This window comes from Odocoileus virginianus, chromosome X (genome assembly GCF_023699985.2).
Source record: "Odocoileus virginianus isolate 20LAN1187 ecotype Illinois chromosome X, Ovbor_1.2, whole genome shotgun sequence".
Taxonomy (NCBI): domain Eukaryota; kingdom Metazoa; phylum Chordata; class Mammalia; order Artiodactyla; family Cervidae; genus Odocoileus; species Odocoileus virginianus.
This window is the reverse complement of record NC_069708.1, coordinates 30,367,568-30,384,036: the sequence shown is the minus strand read 5'-3', so window position 1 is coordinate 30,384,036 and position 16,469 is coordinate 30,367,568. Positions and strand designations below refer to the sequence as shown.

General features: G+C 38.0%; 1 protein-coding gene and 1 pseudogene across 2 annotated transcripts in view; both read right to left on the bottom strand.

The window, feature by feature from the left end:
- Positions 1-222: 222 nt before the first annotated feature.
- UPRT (uracil phosphoribosyltransferase homolog) overlaps positions 223-16,469 on the bottom strand; it is a 31,741-nt gene continuing 15,494 nt past the window's right edge. Inside the window, exons 2-7 of one of the 2 annotated variants that reach the window (XM_020882477.2) lie at positions 15,044-15,086; positions 8,205-8,274; positions 7,094-7,156; positions 4,963-5,124; positions 3,875-3,973; positions 223-1,427 (exon numbers count right to left, since the gene is read on the bottom strand). In XM_020882477.2, the coding sequence (XP_020738136.1) occupies positions 1,321-1,427; positions 3,875-3,973; positions 4,963-5,124; positions 7,094-7,156; positions 8,205-8,274; positions 15,044-15,086 (544 nt within the window). In that variant the 3' untranslated portion in view covers positions 223-1,320. The remainder of the gene's footprint in view (positions 1,428-3,874; positions 3,974-4,962; positions 5,125-7,093; positions 7,157-8,204; positions 8,275-15,043; positions 15,087-16,469) is intronic. The other variant, XM_070462015.1, reaches the window with a different exon arrangement.
- On the bottom strand, positions 8,204-15,036 carry LOC139033163 (zinc finger protein 322-like; annotated as a pseudogene).

Below are 16,469 nucleotides of genomic sequence, written 5' to 3'. Positions count from 1 at the left end.
GAAGTGCTTCTAGACTCCAAAGGGAAAATGTAATCCATTCTATACCAGTTTTTCTTCCTTTTCCCAAATCTTTGCTGACTTCTATCAGCTTTGGTTCTTTCTAAGAAACTGCCTGCTGCTCTTTTGGGGTTTTTTTTGTTTGTTTGTTTGTTTTAAACAGAAGCCACAACAGCTGCCTACGGAGCTATGGGAGTATAATTAATCAAGTAATCAACCAGCCACCACTGTTAAAATGTTTTAATATCAATGTAAAATGAGATCAGGGTTTTACAAGCAAGTTTCAGAATGTGAACATCGATTTCTAAGATGATTTCTCTTGTTTTCAGAAGCCTAAATATGAACACATATAAATCTTAGGGTTTTTCTATATCAAGGTATTTTTCCCATTTTAATACAACTATAATTGACAAACATGCAACATAACTAAGCTCCAAATCAAAGACTTTTAGTAGAAACATCCAAGTGAAAAATGAAGCATTTTAATTTACTTATTGGCCATAAACTCAGCAAGAAACCATCTTTCCTCCCATATCTCAGAAAAATCAACACCAACTAATTTATTTCTAGTGCATCAATACCATTAACACTATTTAGCCCTCCTTTGTCAGCATCCAGATATCCTTGGTTCAAACTAAGTAAATTAATGTCACAGTTCCAGTGCTGAAAATGCCCCACTGTCCTCTTCACTGCATTACACTGACAAGGCACCTACCAACAATGCACAGGGTAGGGAACAAGCCATGAAGAACATAATGGCTTGACTGAAGAGTGCCAACTGAGTGCCAGTTGAGTGAGGATATTAGCGGAAACGTAAAATTCTAGGAGGTATTCTTTTTTCATTCTCTCCAAGTTACCAACATGTATAGTACCGCAAAGTAAAGAGTAGGGGAAGGTGACAACAGCCACATGCATGAAATCTCCCTAGAACTAAAAGCAAACTAAACAAAATGCAAACTATAGGGGACCAATGAACTGACTTCCATTTGGGTTTTATTTGTGGCTGCAAGCAACCTCTAGACTGAGATTCATAAATTAGGGAAAAGTTTCAATGCACTGAGGGATCAGCAATTTGTATAAGAGCATTATTAAAATATTTTCAGAGTTGTATGTGCTTCATTGTTGAATTCGGTACCAACAGTTAAGAAATAACTAAACAAAAAAAAACCTCAAGTATTTCCTTTTTACTATACCTACTTCCAAACATTACAAACTATCTTTAACACAATTTTCTATGTCATTCCTTAAGTGAAATAACCAAACAGGCAGAAACTCAAAACATAACTGTAATATTACACAGAAGAATAATTTTCCTCCAATAACTTAGTCTGTTCCAAAGTATTTCTGTCCAAAATGTGTAGGTGCAACAGGATGAACTTCAGTAGTTAAAATTGTGATCTCTGGAAACTCTTGAATGATTGATTTGGCACCTTAAAAAATAAAAGAAAAATTGTCATTATGGTGGGATTTTTTTGTTAACATTACCTGGAATTCAGTAATTTTATGGTCAATCAGTAGGTCTACTACTGACAGAAGACAGAGAGCAATGACCTTTGGACAAATAGTTAGACTTGCTTAATCTTTTATTTATATAATTTCTGATACCTGAAAAGTTTTTACAGTAGTCAGACTATGTTTCCACCATTCACTAATAAATTCTTAGAATCAAACTGTTTTGTATTCAATACATGAAAAATATTCAGTTATAGCAACTTTTCCCCTAATGAGTCTTGTTTGTTTTATTTTAAAGGCTGCTGAAATAGAGAGAATACAGTCCTTTCTGGAAACAGGATCATACATTAGATGATGGTTTCTCAATTGGAACACTGTTGAAACAAGTGCTAAGATTTTTTTGATATGTCACAGAAAGCTAGTTTTTTAGAATTTATAACTCTAGCCTGGGTGGGGAGGAGGTGGAGGAGGAAAGGACAGGGACTAGCTTGGATCCCAGTCAAACTAAAAAGCCATAGCAAGGATGCCACAGAATAAGATTTTTTCATCTATAATGTCAAAGAATGAGTATCTTATTCTAATGTATACTATTAGAACTAACACAGTTACTTTTCTACTCCAAAGATAGAAAACCCAATAATTATCTGGTTATCTCAAAATTTACAATGCTACCTCTGTTATATAGACAGATGACCAAGCAAATCAGCCTTTATAACCATCAACATTTGAACTACAGGTAATTTTTTATTATGAAACAGCAAAATAATCAATGGCCTACTAAGTGTGACTCTCTCAAGTAGTTTCTCTGTAGCCTCTTGATGGTTGACTGAGATACGGAACCTTTGGAAATGAGGAAATGCTCTAACTAGAAGCAACACATTTCTCTTTCTTATGAAACAAATACAAATTCATTGCAGAACATTTGGAAAATACAAAAAAAAAAAGCTTAAAAAATAACATAAGTCACTTAGAATTCCACCACCCTAAGACAACCACTATTAATTTAAAATAAAAATTGAAATAGTATTGTGCATCTGTCTAGCCTCTCATGCTGAGGAAAGACTTATTAGGTTTCATGTTAAATCCAAGTCTGATTTTGGTAGTCATAATAATTTGTATCAGTCATCTCTAAATTTGGTGATGACATTTTATCCTATTCTAATGCTGTTGTGTTTCTGTTGTTTTGATTGACCAAATTTTTTTATTGTTGCAATGATGTCAAAAGATATCAAATTTTACATTTTAAATATGTGATATATTGTATGTCTATTATATCTCAATAAAGTTGCTAAAAATAGATTGATCAAACGTGAGAAAAACTGTAAGCAGGTCCTAGATATGACCTTCCTATATGTAAAGCTAAAGTCACTCATTTTCTGACTCTTAAAAAAGTCTGCAGCCTAACTCATAGTTCTGAAGGTCAACAGGAGACTGTGGTGATGGCTGAGTGGTCAGCCTCACTAAAGCTATTTATTCTGCTCTTACATTTAGATTTTCTGACATCATTAAATATTTTTTCAAAAACATGATTTAACAGTTTTATAATATTACATACAGTTGATCCTTAAACAACATGGAGGCTAATCCACATATAACTTATAGTCAGCCCTCTGTATCTGTAGTTCCTCTACATACATGAATTCAACCAACCATGGATTGTGTTGTACTATAGTATTTACTACTGAAAAATATCCACATATAAGTGGATCCATGCAGTTCAAACCCACATTGTTCAAGGGTCAACTGTATATTTATTTAACCATTTCCAAGTAAGTCAGTTATATACTTTCAAATTTTTTCTTACATGAAAATGATAGTCTCTCTAATGACTATCCTAAACACTAAACTTCTCCATACCTTTATGATTATTTTTTTAGGATACTTTCATAATTATCTTAGCTTATATGGCAAAGAAACCCAATGTCTTAAATTAGGCTTACCTCTCTCAGGAAATGGAGAATGCAAGTTCTTTCATCATGCCCTTTGAGCAGAAGTCTAAGTTTAAAAACTTCCGCTCTTTGCTTCATACTACAAAGCTTACTTCAAAGGACCACAGGGCTAGCTAGAACCTTGCTGTTTGAGAGCAGTTCTCAGACTCAGGTGGGGAGCCAGGAGAAATGGGGACCTTTCAGCCACCAGCAAGCTCTACTCAAACAGGGCCACTATGAAAACAATTGCAATTCCCTTCAGTGTGGCTAGTTCATACTTTTCCATTTGAATTTGAACAACATTAGAATGGATGAATGGTGTAAAATATTACAACTAAGCTTAGAGATGACAAACACAAGTTATAATTATCAAATTTCAGTTAGGAATTAATATGAAAGCAAATGAACTTTTCTTTAGGATGAATGGTTGGACAGATGCACACTTAACCACTCCATGACCATCGAGAGCCCCAGTTGCTGCCTCTTGTTGAACTCACCATGAGGAGTGGAGAACAGACTGAGTAGGATAATAACACTAGGTTGAACTCCATGTTCTATGAGAACCTTTACAGCTTCAATTACAGTATTTCCAGTACCTGAAATCAAATGAAAATCAAATGCATTGGCAACTTTAACATTCATCTCAAAATATCTTTGAAGTTGCTTCAAAGTAAAAGCAGTTTAGTAATCTAAGATAAGATACTACTAGATAAAGCTTCATTTGAAGATGTCTGGGGTTTTTTTGGACTCTGTGGGAGAAGGCAAGGGTGGGATGATCTGAGAGAATAGCATTGAAACATGTATATTATCAAATATGAAACAGATTGCCAGCCCAGGTTGGATGCATGAGACAAGTGCTCAGAGCTGGTGCACTGGGAAGACCCAAAGGGATGGGATGGGGAGGGAGATGGGAGAGGAGAATCAGGATGGGGAACACATGTAAATCCATGGCTGATTCATGTCAATGTATGGCAAAAACCACTACAATATTGTAAAGTAATTAGCCTCCAACTCATAAAAATAAATGAAAAAAAAGATGTCTGTTTTTTATAAATGATGTTATTTTCAATAACAGATGTAACCCACATACTTCTCAGCTTTCAAATGCACAAGCCCTAAATTCATTCAGTATTTGAGATGTCAAATGTAATACCCACCTGCTATCCCAAACTCTAGGATCTGAGCAAGCATAGGAAAAGACTGTAATAGGAGAAAAAACTATTACCTCCAAAGAGGATAAATCCTTGAGAAAATCATTGCTATACGCTGAGCTAGAAAAGGGACATATTTCAGTATATATTCTGTGTTCTATATATTTTGCCTCATTAAATCTTTTGCTTCAATCTGTTAATCTTAAAATAGAAGTTTTTTGGAGCTAATAAAGTTTGACTAATGTGTATTTTCTTATTACACAATAAAAATTCCCCAGAGAACTACCCAGGTCAACTCCAAATCCAACTGAGAAAAACAAAAAAAGAACACATTTAGGAACAGTTTCATCTTTAAAGAAGGGTACCTAGAAGGTAGGCACTAAGCTGAATTTTAACCCTAATCAAAGGTTACAAATGAAATGCAAGCAACTCACTGAGAATTGGATACATCAGAAGGACTTTTCTTCTGTAAATGTCTGGGGGGAACTTGGCATAATATACTTTGGCTCTTTGTGTCTCCTCATCACTCTGAATCAGGATCTTTCCAATTCGTATGGATCGACAGCAGTCTCGTAAACCTTGTTCCATTGCCTCACCTTGAAGTAGGAAATAAAAAAGAAAGAGTGATTAAGAGTAGATAGAGTGAAAGTTCAAGAATAAGCCAAAGTAGAGCTTGTGACTATTATTAACACAATAAAGACACTGTCAAAATGGAAGCAATTCTTCTTAAGCTAACAGCTTTCACTTCTGATAAAATATGGTTTTATACTTAGTTCAGGTCAATGAAGCTAGATTAAGGGCTAGTCAACAAAACTAGGATAAGCTAACTTTACTGCTGGCTTACAAGTTTTAGAGTTGTCATGCTTCCATGATTACAGGTAATAAAGCATTTAAGCTGCTCTCTGAACTTTTCTATATCAGGAACATTTTAATTCTATTATTTTAAGGACATTGTATTACTTTCATCTGACAAAAATATAGAATATTATGGAAGAATGAGGGCTATAGACCAAAGGCTCTCCATTTAGATCAAGCTGACATCAAGAGATATCATGTAGTCCCAGCAATGACTTCAATGGCAGAGGCTTGGCTGGCAAACAGTGAAAAAGTAATAAGCTGTTCCCTCTTCCCCCAGAGACCCAGACCAAAACCACCATCATCCCCTTGGTTTCTGAAGGTAAAGCTATTTTTGAGTCTGAATTCATTTAAGGAAGTATTTGCTAAAAGTCAATCATTCTCACATCATCTTCAAGATTTTAGGCCACACCAAAATTCTTCTTGTACAGTTATTTACTTAATATTTTTCTTTAATTATTTTTGTTTACATTTAAGAGGAAACTTTATATCACTAGTTAAAATATAAAAAGTTTCTTTCTAGTAGATATGGAAATAAACCAAAAGCTATTAAAGTTAAAAACACCCTCTCTGTGCATCACTCCAAGGTCATCTGGTATACACTAGGGGTGCAAGGATCATGTTGCTGCCTTTAGGGCAGAAGCTGGACTAAAACAGAAGAAATTGTGCCTTAAAAGTCATTTCCATTGTCTTTACCAGTTTTAAAAGGTTGAACAGCATTGCTCTGAAAATCCCATCACTACTTAAGAGCTACTTTCTATTTTTAAAAAAGGAGCTTAAAGCTCCTATTCTATTTGAGATACCCAATTGTTCACAAACAGAATTTCATAGCCAGAGAAGCAATGGGAATGTTTATATGTGAAAAAAAATCCAGGGACTTTCCTGGTGGTCCAGAGATTAAGACTCCACACTCCCAGTGCAGAGGGCATGGGTTCAGTCCCTGGCAGAGCAACTAAGATCCCACATGCACAAGGTTCAGCCAAAGGGAAAAAAATCCATCTATTTCCAATGCAAGCAAGTGGGGATTCTACCATACCCTGGATCTTGTACAAAGAATAATTAATGAATTAAGTTGTCAAATGGAAATAATCATCCCCATGTAACAGGTATAGGTCCTAATTACAGGTATGTGATTTTGCTGCACAAAGGTTAATTTACAAGGGCAACTGGTTGGACTCAAACACAAACACATTAAACTAGCAATTGGAAATACCTAGGGTTAATCACAGTTAAGTTCTTTTGCCTACATAATCACATACTCATCAAATATAAAACTAAAAATATTAAACCATTCAGTCCAGCTCCTGACAGGTAGGACTGTTCCTCACAAAAGAAATTTAAAAATCAGAACAAAGATTTTCTCTAGTCGGGTGCTCAAAGTTCTATAGGTCTGAATTTGTGCTATTACATATTCCATCAATCTTCAAGCTTCCCTATTCTCTCCAAGATAGTATCATTACATCCTCCTATTCTTCCACTCTCCTCTGAATTTTTCAAAGCTGGCTTGCCCATGGGTACCCACCACTAGGGAAGATGCTCTGCAATTAAAATTAGCCAAACTCCGCAACACATGGACTATGATTCAAAGACACTATGAGGATAGATAATACAGGTGGTGAGATTTAAGCTCAGGAGACAAGCCTGCCTCTCAGAAAACAGCAACTGTATCTAAGAATGCAAAGAGACAAAGTCACACATACACAAACCTACCGCTTCTCATTATGCTGACCCCACAATTTCCCTTTTCAAATTTCACTCCTTCATATTTGTACCCTGTTGGGGGAATAAAACCAAATAATTTATCTTTCATCATTGGAGCAACTATTTAATAAAGTATCTATGGTTTAAAGCAGATGGGCACAGAACAACTCTTGACCAGACATACTGTATAACATCTTAGGTTCCCTGTGAAAGCAATAAGAAGAGTCATGATTTTTCATAGTTAATTCTTCATAAGAAACCTGTGGGAATAATTGGGAGAGGCAGACTTCATCGAGCAGGAATAAGCCTTATGATAGCATGATATTCACATACACGTTTCTTAAATTGAATTCTGAGGAGAACTGTTGCATTCCAAGAATGCTAGAAACCCCATAAATTCAAACTAGGAGCCCACTGTGAGCCACAGCAGAGAGCCTCCTTATTCCTGTCCACTTTTATTAACCTGCATTATGTGTTTAAAAGCAGAAGAGAAAGATTGAAGTAATTATCAAGACACATTCATACCTTGGTCTCAGACTGAATTTGTATCAATTTTGATGCAGCAAGCTTAGTCCCTAATTTTCACAAAATCAACCTTTGGATATAACAGTTTCCATTATTTAATAAAGAACCATATCAGAATTTCAAATCCCTAAAATAGGGATCCTTGACTGCTCTCTGTTAGAGCAGAACAAATCTAAATCCTCTTCTCCAATCCTCATCGTTTTTATTTTCTTTTTTACTTTTCCTTCTTTTACCTGGAGTTTCCATTGCTAAACCACCCTACTCATTTGTTAACACCAGCATCTTCCCCACAAAGGTGAAGGTAAGCTGACAGCAATTCTTAGCTTGGGTCCCAATGTGCTGTCATCAAAGGTAACATCTGAATGCTGAAGAATATTTATTAACCTTTAACTTAAACTGACAAGTAAGCTATTAACAAGTCATTCACATAAATTTCTTTACTAAATGTCCCCAAATTTAATAAGTTGTTTAAAAGAACAGCACCATGCAGATGCCTCATTTTGCATACTGATTTACTCAGACTGCTTTCTGCTCATTTTCCCCCAATTCCAGCCCAGAATTTTTATGAGAATATGAGAGTAACAGCCCTAGTTACCTGTTGGAGTGGTCACCATGCATTCTTTATATGGTAGCTGATTCAATCCCTCTTCCACAACAAGTCTGATCTAGAGAGTCAAAGGAAGAATAATTTGAGAACTTGCCAAGAATCTCCTGTTAGCTGTTAGCCTCAGGAGTTTAACACCGGGCAAAAAGTCAACAACATACTAGGCAAGGATTTAACTTATAGCAGTAGGAAGGGCGACCCTATCATGTGTTATATTCAGTTCAGTTCAGTTCAGTCTCTCAGTCGTGTCTGACTCTTTGTGACCCCATGGACTGTAGCACGCCAAGACTCTCTGTCCATCACCAACTCCCAGAGTTTACTCAAACTCATGTCCATGGAGCCGGTGATGCCATCCAACCATCTCATCCTCTGTTGTTCCCTTCTCCTCCCACCTTCAATCTTTCCCAGCATCAGGGCCTTTTCAAATGAGTCAGCTCTTTGCATCAGGTAGCCAAAGTATTGGAATTTCTGCTTCAGCATTAGTCCTTCCAATGAACACCCAGGACTGATCTCCTTTAGGATGGACTGGTTGGATCTCCTTGCAGTTCAAGGGACTCTCAAGAGTCTTCTCCAACACCACAGTTCAAAAGTGGCAATTTTTCGGTACTCAGCCTTCTTTATAGTCCAACTCTCACATCCACACATGACTACTAGAAAAACTATAGCTTTGACTAGACAGAGCTTTGTTGGCAAAGTAATGTCTCTGCTTTCTAATATGCTGTCTAGGTTTGGTCATAGCTTTCCTTCCAAGGAGCAAGTGTCTCTTAATTTCATGGTTGCCGTCGCCATCTGCAGTGATTTTGAAGCCCCCCAAAATAAAGTCTGTCACTGTTTCCAGTTTCCCTATCTATTTGCCATGAAGTGATGGGACCAGATGCCATGATCTTAGCTTTCTGAATGTTGAGTTTTAAGCCAACTTTTTCACTCTCCTCTCTCACTTTCATCAAGAGGCTCTTTAGTTCTTCTTTGCTTTCTGCCGTAAGGGTGGTGTCATCTGCATATCTGAGGTTATTGATATTTCTCCCAGCAATCTTGATTACAGATGCTGCTTCATCCAGCCCAGCATTTTGCATGATATACTCTGCATATAAGTTAAAATAAGCAGGGTGACAATATACAGCCTTGACATACTCCTTTCCCGATTTGGAACCAGTCTGTTGTTCCATGTCCAGTTCTAACTGCTGCTTCTTGACCTGCATACAGATTTCTCAGGAGGCAGGTGAGTTGGTCTGGTATTCCAATCTCTTGAAGAATTTTCCACATATTTCTGTGATCCACACAGTCAAAGACTTTGGCATAGTCAATAAAGCAGAAGTAGATGTTTTTATGGAACTGTTAGATTTTCTGTTAGATTCAGAGATAGAACCAAATGTCATGTTGCTTGCTGCTAGGTATCCAACCTTGGTGAGGCACGTGATTGCCACTAAAGGCTCAAGTATGCCTTCTGATTCTCATTCAGTTAGTCCAGGCTATATTATGAGAAATGCAAAACCACAGCAAGTGCAAGAGTATGGCAGGGACACTTGGACATAATATACTTCTGGTAACTCTGGAAATAGTGCCCACCGGGAACTGCTTTGCCTTGTTTATTTATTTTTTTTCAATTACAGTCCTTTCTTTTATTGGAGTTCCAAATTTTAAAAACTGAAAATAAAGCAATCATTCAGTGGTTCAGATAAAAGAAAAGCATCTTTACCTGAGTTACCCATCAGGCCTACTCTGATCTGCCCTAGCTCTTCCCAGAACAAGTTTCTGGGTATTTAAACAAAACTGCTTGCATGTCGACTCCATTAAAAGTCATCTCTACTACAGGGGTCAACTAACTATGAGAACAGTTCTTCTCATACCTGTTAAATGTACACGGTTCACAGTTAGACCTCTATAGAGGTCTACAAAATGCTTTCCAGAGTAGTTTCTTTGGGGCCCAATAAGGTAGAGATTTCCTGCAAGGATTTTTTTTTCTCCCCTAGACTTAGGGTTATTTATAGGGTCTTTCACTTATACAAGTTCCCTGGTGTACAAGAACTGATCATTGACAGAAGTTTTCTCATTCAGAGAATTCATAAGGTCCTTCATCAGATTTTCTTTTTTTTTTTTTGGGGGGGGGGGTTGCAAACCCAAGAAGGCTCTCCATTTAATGCTTTTGCCACATTCAAGGCAAACACACAAATTTTCACCTGTATGGCTTCTCTGATAGGTAATAAAGTCACAGTTATGTTAAGAGGCTTTTTTCACAACTGTTGGGGTTTCTTTCCAGTGGGGCTTTCTGACGTCCAATGAGGCGTGCATACTGTCTGAAGCACTGTTTCACAAGGCATTAAAAAATATCATCCTCTGATCTGAATTCTCTTGGAAAAAGGAGAGGTGAGCATTGCTAGAGAGCTTTCTCACAGTCAACGAACTTGTAAGTTTCCCACCTGTATAAATCCTCTTGTGGGTGATCAGAAATGAGCTTGGACTGAAGGTTTTCAAAAAACTCAGGGAATTTGTAAGGTTTCTCACTGGAGTGATTGATACAGTTCTGTAAAGACAGCTCTCTGGTCAAACCATATCTCAAGTTCCTATAACTGCAGATTTTCTGGTCCCCAATAAAATCTGGGCTCTGAAGAAAATCTGCGATTTGCTTTGAGTTCTCCATCTTAAATGAGTTATCTTACATTGTAAATACATCTTTTTCTGTTTGTTTGTTTATGGTATAATAACTTCTTGTCTGGTCAAGACATCTGTGAGGCTTCTGATACATGGGGAGGGCTGAGCTCAAGACCTTTCTCAGCCACATTACAGATATATGGTTTTTCACCGATGTGGACTGTCTGATGTTGAAGAAGGGCTCAGCTCTGGTGAAAGCTTTTATCACAGACACTGTATTTATAATGCAGCTCCTCTGTCTGAGTTCTCATTTTCTGTTGAGCAATGAAGTCCATGCCTAGGAGGAAGCCACTCTCACATGCAGACCACTGATGCGGTTTCTCTTCCATGTGAATTCTTTGATGCATAATAAGGTCTGAACTACAGCTGAAGCTCTTCTCATATTCAAGGCATTTAAAAGTGTGAGTGCAAGTTGCCTGGTGCCTGATTAAGTTGGCACTCTGGGTAAAACTTCTCATACATTTCAAGCATTTATACGGCCTCTCACCTGTGTGGACTCTCTGGTGTACAATAAGGTCTGATTTCTGGCCAAAGCATTTCTCACAGGCACCACACTTATAGGGCTTCTCCCCAGTATGTACTATTTTTGAACAATGAAGGCTGACCGATGTCAGTAACTTTTCTCACACTTATTACATTTGTAGGGTCTTTCACCAGTATGAGTTCTCTGGTGGCTAATAAGATCAGATTTCCCACTAAAAGCTTTTTCACACTCCAGACACTTAAATGGTTTTTCACCCGTGTGAGTTCTTCGGTGCCTTATGAGGTTTGTACTTCAGCTGAAGCATTTATCACACTCACTACACAGATACGGTTTCTCGCCTGTATGGCTTCACTGGTGGACAAGCAGATCAGAGCTCTGACCAGAATTCTTGCCACAGATATCACATGTATAGAATTTTTTACCTGCATGCGTTCTCTGGTGTCCTGAAAGGGCTAAGTGGTGCCAAAAGCTCTTCTCACATTTGCTACATTTATAAGGTTTCTCATAACTGTGGATCCTCTGATGTGAAATAAGATCTGAGCTTTGGATGAAGGTTTTCTCACACATATCACATCTATAAGGTTTCTCCCCAGTGTGGGTTCTCTCACACATAGTAAGAGCTAAGTTTTCACAAAAGTTTTGCTCACGTTCAAGGCACTGGTATATCTGATCATCTATTTGAGTAATCTCATGCACATGAATAAAAATAATTTTACCCTTCTGAGGGCATACATGATGTATTTTCCTTTTTTGAGTTCTCTGATTATATCTCTCTTCTGAAGTGTACATTTTCTATGGCTCTCTCCTAGGGAGTTTTCCACTGGTCTTTCTGACCCATCATTTTCTTCATAGTCATTTTTTTTGATAAGAACTTGAAAGATACATCTGTTTTAAGCCTTTCAGTCATGAGTAGTTCCTCTCTACAAGTTTCCAGCATCACATGCACTCATTCTTCATGTGGTATTTACAACCCACAACAAGAAAGACTCAAGACTGTCTTCCTTTTGGCTCCAAAAGGTCTCCAGTCCATAGTTATTAGCAATACTCAATTCTTCCCTTTCCCCGGCTGCGGCCGGCACTGCCCCTCCGCCTGGGAGGGCACTTCCAGTTACTCTCAGGACACTCGGGGTTTGGCTTTCCCAGCGGCCGCAGGGTCTGGACGGTGGACCTAAGGGCCCACCTTTGGGAAAAGAAGGAAAGCAAACCTGGGAGGCCAACGAGAGCCAGGAGCATCCTTCTTTGCACAGTTCGGCGAGGGTAGCTGGGGCCAGGCCATCCAGTATGTGATTTAGGGCCAACAAGGCCAGCTAGCTTCCCAAGCTCTTTCAGCCTGGCTGGGAAGCGGCCGGCGCTGCTTTGCCTTGTTTAGTACTTTGAAATAGTTAAGGTGGATGCTTTTTAACAAAGGCCCACCATGATGAGAAATAAAGCCTGAATTTCTTAGGAGGAAATAAATGAGTGGATGGAACTGAACCAATTTACTGAGCTTGAAGTAGGATCCAGTTGAATGTATTAGGACTTCAGCTTTAAAAAAAAAAAAGGCTCCTAATGATCTTAATGTGTATAAAGCAAAGAATCCATCAGAACTACAAGGAATATCCTTGCAGTTATATAATATCCAAAACCCATCAGATAGTCCTACGAACATCCAGAGGCCACTACAAAAAGGCACTGCTGAGTCTGTAGAGCACATTTTCTCCAATCAGTATTATATTACTGATTAAGAACAGCAGGGAGAAATGTCAAGCCCTATGCTCTGTTATCACAACAAAACACCCTGCTGCCATTAAAATGATAAATGTTAAATAGGCTGCACTGTGTCAACCTGGAGTACCAGAGGGTCTAGGAACCTCATGAATACTGTGTGTGTGTGTGTGTGTGCATAGTCACCTCTAGCCACCACCATCTGTGGAGACTAATGTTTCTTATGAGCAAAGTACAAGGAAAGAAGAGGATCATTTTCTTTGAAGAGCCTTGTTTTCCTTCTAGTAATACTACTCTAAGAAATCTTACCACCTGCCCATCTCCTGCAACTTTGGGACAAGAATTAGTGTGTCCAAGCTTTACAGGAGAACATAAACCAGAAGAAGGGTTTAACCTATTCTCAAGAGTTAAAATTCAAAATCTGAGTGCCAGGAAAGCCAATCCTGACAAACTCAAGACAGAATTAATGTCAACTATAATAGGACCTTTGTGCTAGAAGAGACAGTATACTAGAAATTCCCATCACCAGAAACCTCAACAGCTCCAATCCCTACCACAACCACAACTGACCTTCCACACCTTCCACCCCCAATATCAGGATCTTCAAATCCAACTGCAGAGAACAGAGAGGTCCAAAATTACCATCCACTCAGGTGAATTTTACCCCGGGTCCTTATTATCTCATTTGACTAAGATATAATACCTGCCCTTTCAAGCAAGCATTTTATAATAACCATGATCTTAATTCCTATGTTCTATAGGAAAATGGCACAAGGAGAGCAAAAGAAAGAAAGAGAGAGAAATCATTTTCTATCAGTGAATACCAAGATCTCTGTTTTTCCCCACAGCAGCCACTGATACAGCTATCTTGAACCCTTTGGTTTGATAAAAGCAAAAAGAATAACCTATCACTCCAAGAATGTCAACTACATTTATCTTGATGCAATCCAAGGATTTTTACTGCCCCTGGAAGCTCAAATAGAAGTGGCCTTTGAACCAAGAATACTTAAAAGTCAAAAGTAGAATATGTACTGTCTACACTCTTTTGGAATAAAGATTTCCCTAGGAAAAATGTAAATGAAGAGTTTCATACCTCCCCCCACCAATATCATCACATTCCCTTTAATAATCTGTCTTCTACTATCTGGTTATAACTATAAGCTTAATAAATCACTTTTCTTTCTTTCCCAGACTAAACAATGAGAACAGTATTTAGACTGTAAACCACACAAGATCAGGGACCATGTTTTTATGCTTTACCACTCAATCTCCTCCCACCTACAACACAGTCTGGCACAGTGTCTGACTCACATGAGTTCAATGTATATTTCATGAAGTGATGAATACTAGCAACCACAGCAGAACATGTGTCAACCTCATTCCAAGCACTAAACAAACTTAGATTTGTAAACTAAACACAAGAAGTAAACAGGGCTTACCTAAGACAGCCCAATTTGGCCTGAGATCCTCTCAGATGACACTAGCTAAACAGAATTGGGCTTGGTCAATCCTTAACAGGAATTCCCTAAGTGTAGACAGTATCCACATGTGAAGATACTACAGAAAACAAGAGGCAAAATAGACATCCATCCCCATGTAAACTATAAGATAGCTATTAGCTTTTGTGCATTCTATGGACACCACAAGGGTAACTACTAGGTCTCTTTACATCTTTGGTTTCCTTTTAATTTACTTCACTTTACTGGCCTAAGAAGAGGTACTTAAGACTCAGGATCAAGTTACCAAGATCCTCTTGAAAAGTAGTGGTACGTCAGAACTATAGACAGTGAGTTTGTAGGCAATGATTTGAGGTGAATGGGACTGAGAGTTTTAATGCAAAAGTAGAAACAACACTTGCAAAGTCTAGCAAGATGTTACTTGGTACCATCTCTCTCAACCCCAGAATGTTCTCAAACAAAAAGCCCTTGGGCTACTATGATTATAACACTAGGAACAACAATGAAATGAAAATTGAAAGCCTCCATCCACCTACCAAACGATCCGCAGAAAACATGAAGTCCCCTCTACTGGCTGTCCTAAAAAAAAAAAAAGTACAAGTTTTAGTCTAGATTAGAGCTTTAAAGTGAAATATTACTTAACATATATACAGTAACAATGATATTAAAACCTATTACATGCTAAAAGCTTATCTGTAATAGACTATTATTGAGACTTGATATTTTTCACTAGGATACAGGAACCTAAATGGAATGACTTGATAAATATTATTGAAAATGCTCATCTGATTATCATTAGAGACAGAAATTGAAAAGATCACGTAGCCTCCCACTGAACTGCTCAAGTATATACTCTTCAACCAGATGATGAACAAGTTCCCCCTGGAGAATGGCAGCATATCCAGAGCTCAAGTTAAGAAAAAAATTTTGCAGTAAGAAAACCAGGTTCTCCCCATTCTCACACACCATTCACCCCAATCTAAAATCCTTATTACCAACATAAGTAACAGTCTGCTTTGCCTCTAATTCTTTTTGGAATGAGAACTGTACAAACAAGTTAATCCTCTATTTTGTTATTGCTTCCAAGAACACATAAGCTAATTAACAAGACCTCTTTCTCAAACTATTGATAAATTTTTCTGTTTTTCAATCAAATAGCTTATTCCATAGATCTTTCTACCAATTTCCTGTACAATTCCTTCTGGTCAGTATTTTCAGATCCTGAGGTACCCAAGTAATAATAATCCAGGGTTGCACCTACCCACAAACTGTTAAACAACCAAAAGAGAAATGTTATAAGGCTGACATTTTTTTCTTTTGTAAAAACCTATTATTGTTCCTCCTCCTCTCATGTAAGTTAAATGACCTGACTGATTTACAGTTTATATACTTGAAAATCCCCAGCTGCCTGCCCATTGCATACCTAAAATATTCCCCAACATAGCATCAAAATGACATATGCGAGCCCATTTAGTATCAGTATACCCATTAATCACAACTCTTTTTCCAGCTGCATTTACTTTCTCTGGCAGGAAAAAGCAATGAAATATCCCTTACACAATGGTGTTAGGTTTCTTAGAGTAACCACAGTTCTTTCATTATTACAGATACTAACTCTCTAAAATAAAGCAAGAATATAGGTCTAGGTCTGTATTCTTTATATATAAATACTCCCTAAACTCAGAAAACTCTATCCACATGACTACACACAGAGAGCTCATTTAAAACAGTCTTTAGGGGCTCCCCTGGTCGCCCAGTGGTAAAGAACTGCCTGCCAGTGCAGGAGACACCAATTCAATCCCTGATCCGGGAAGATCCCACATGCAACGGAGCAACCAAGCCCATGTGCCATAACTATTGAGCCTGTGCTCCAGAGCCCAGCAGCCACAACTACTGAGCCAATGTGCCACAACTACTGAAGTGCACACACCCTAGAGCCCATGCTCCACAACAAGAGAAGCC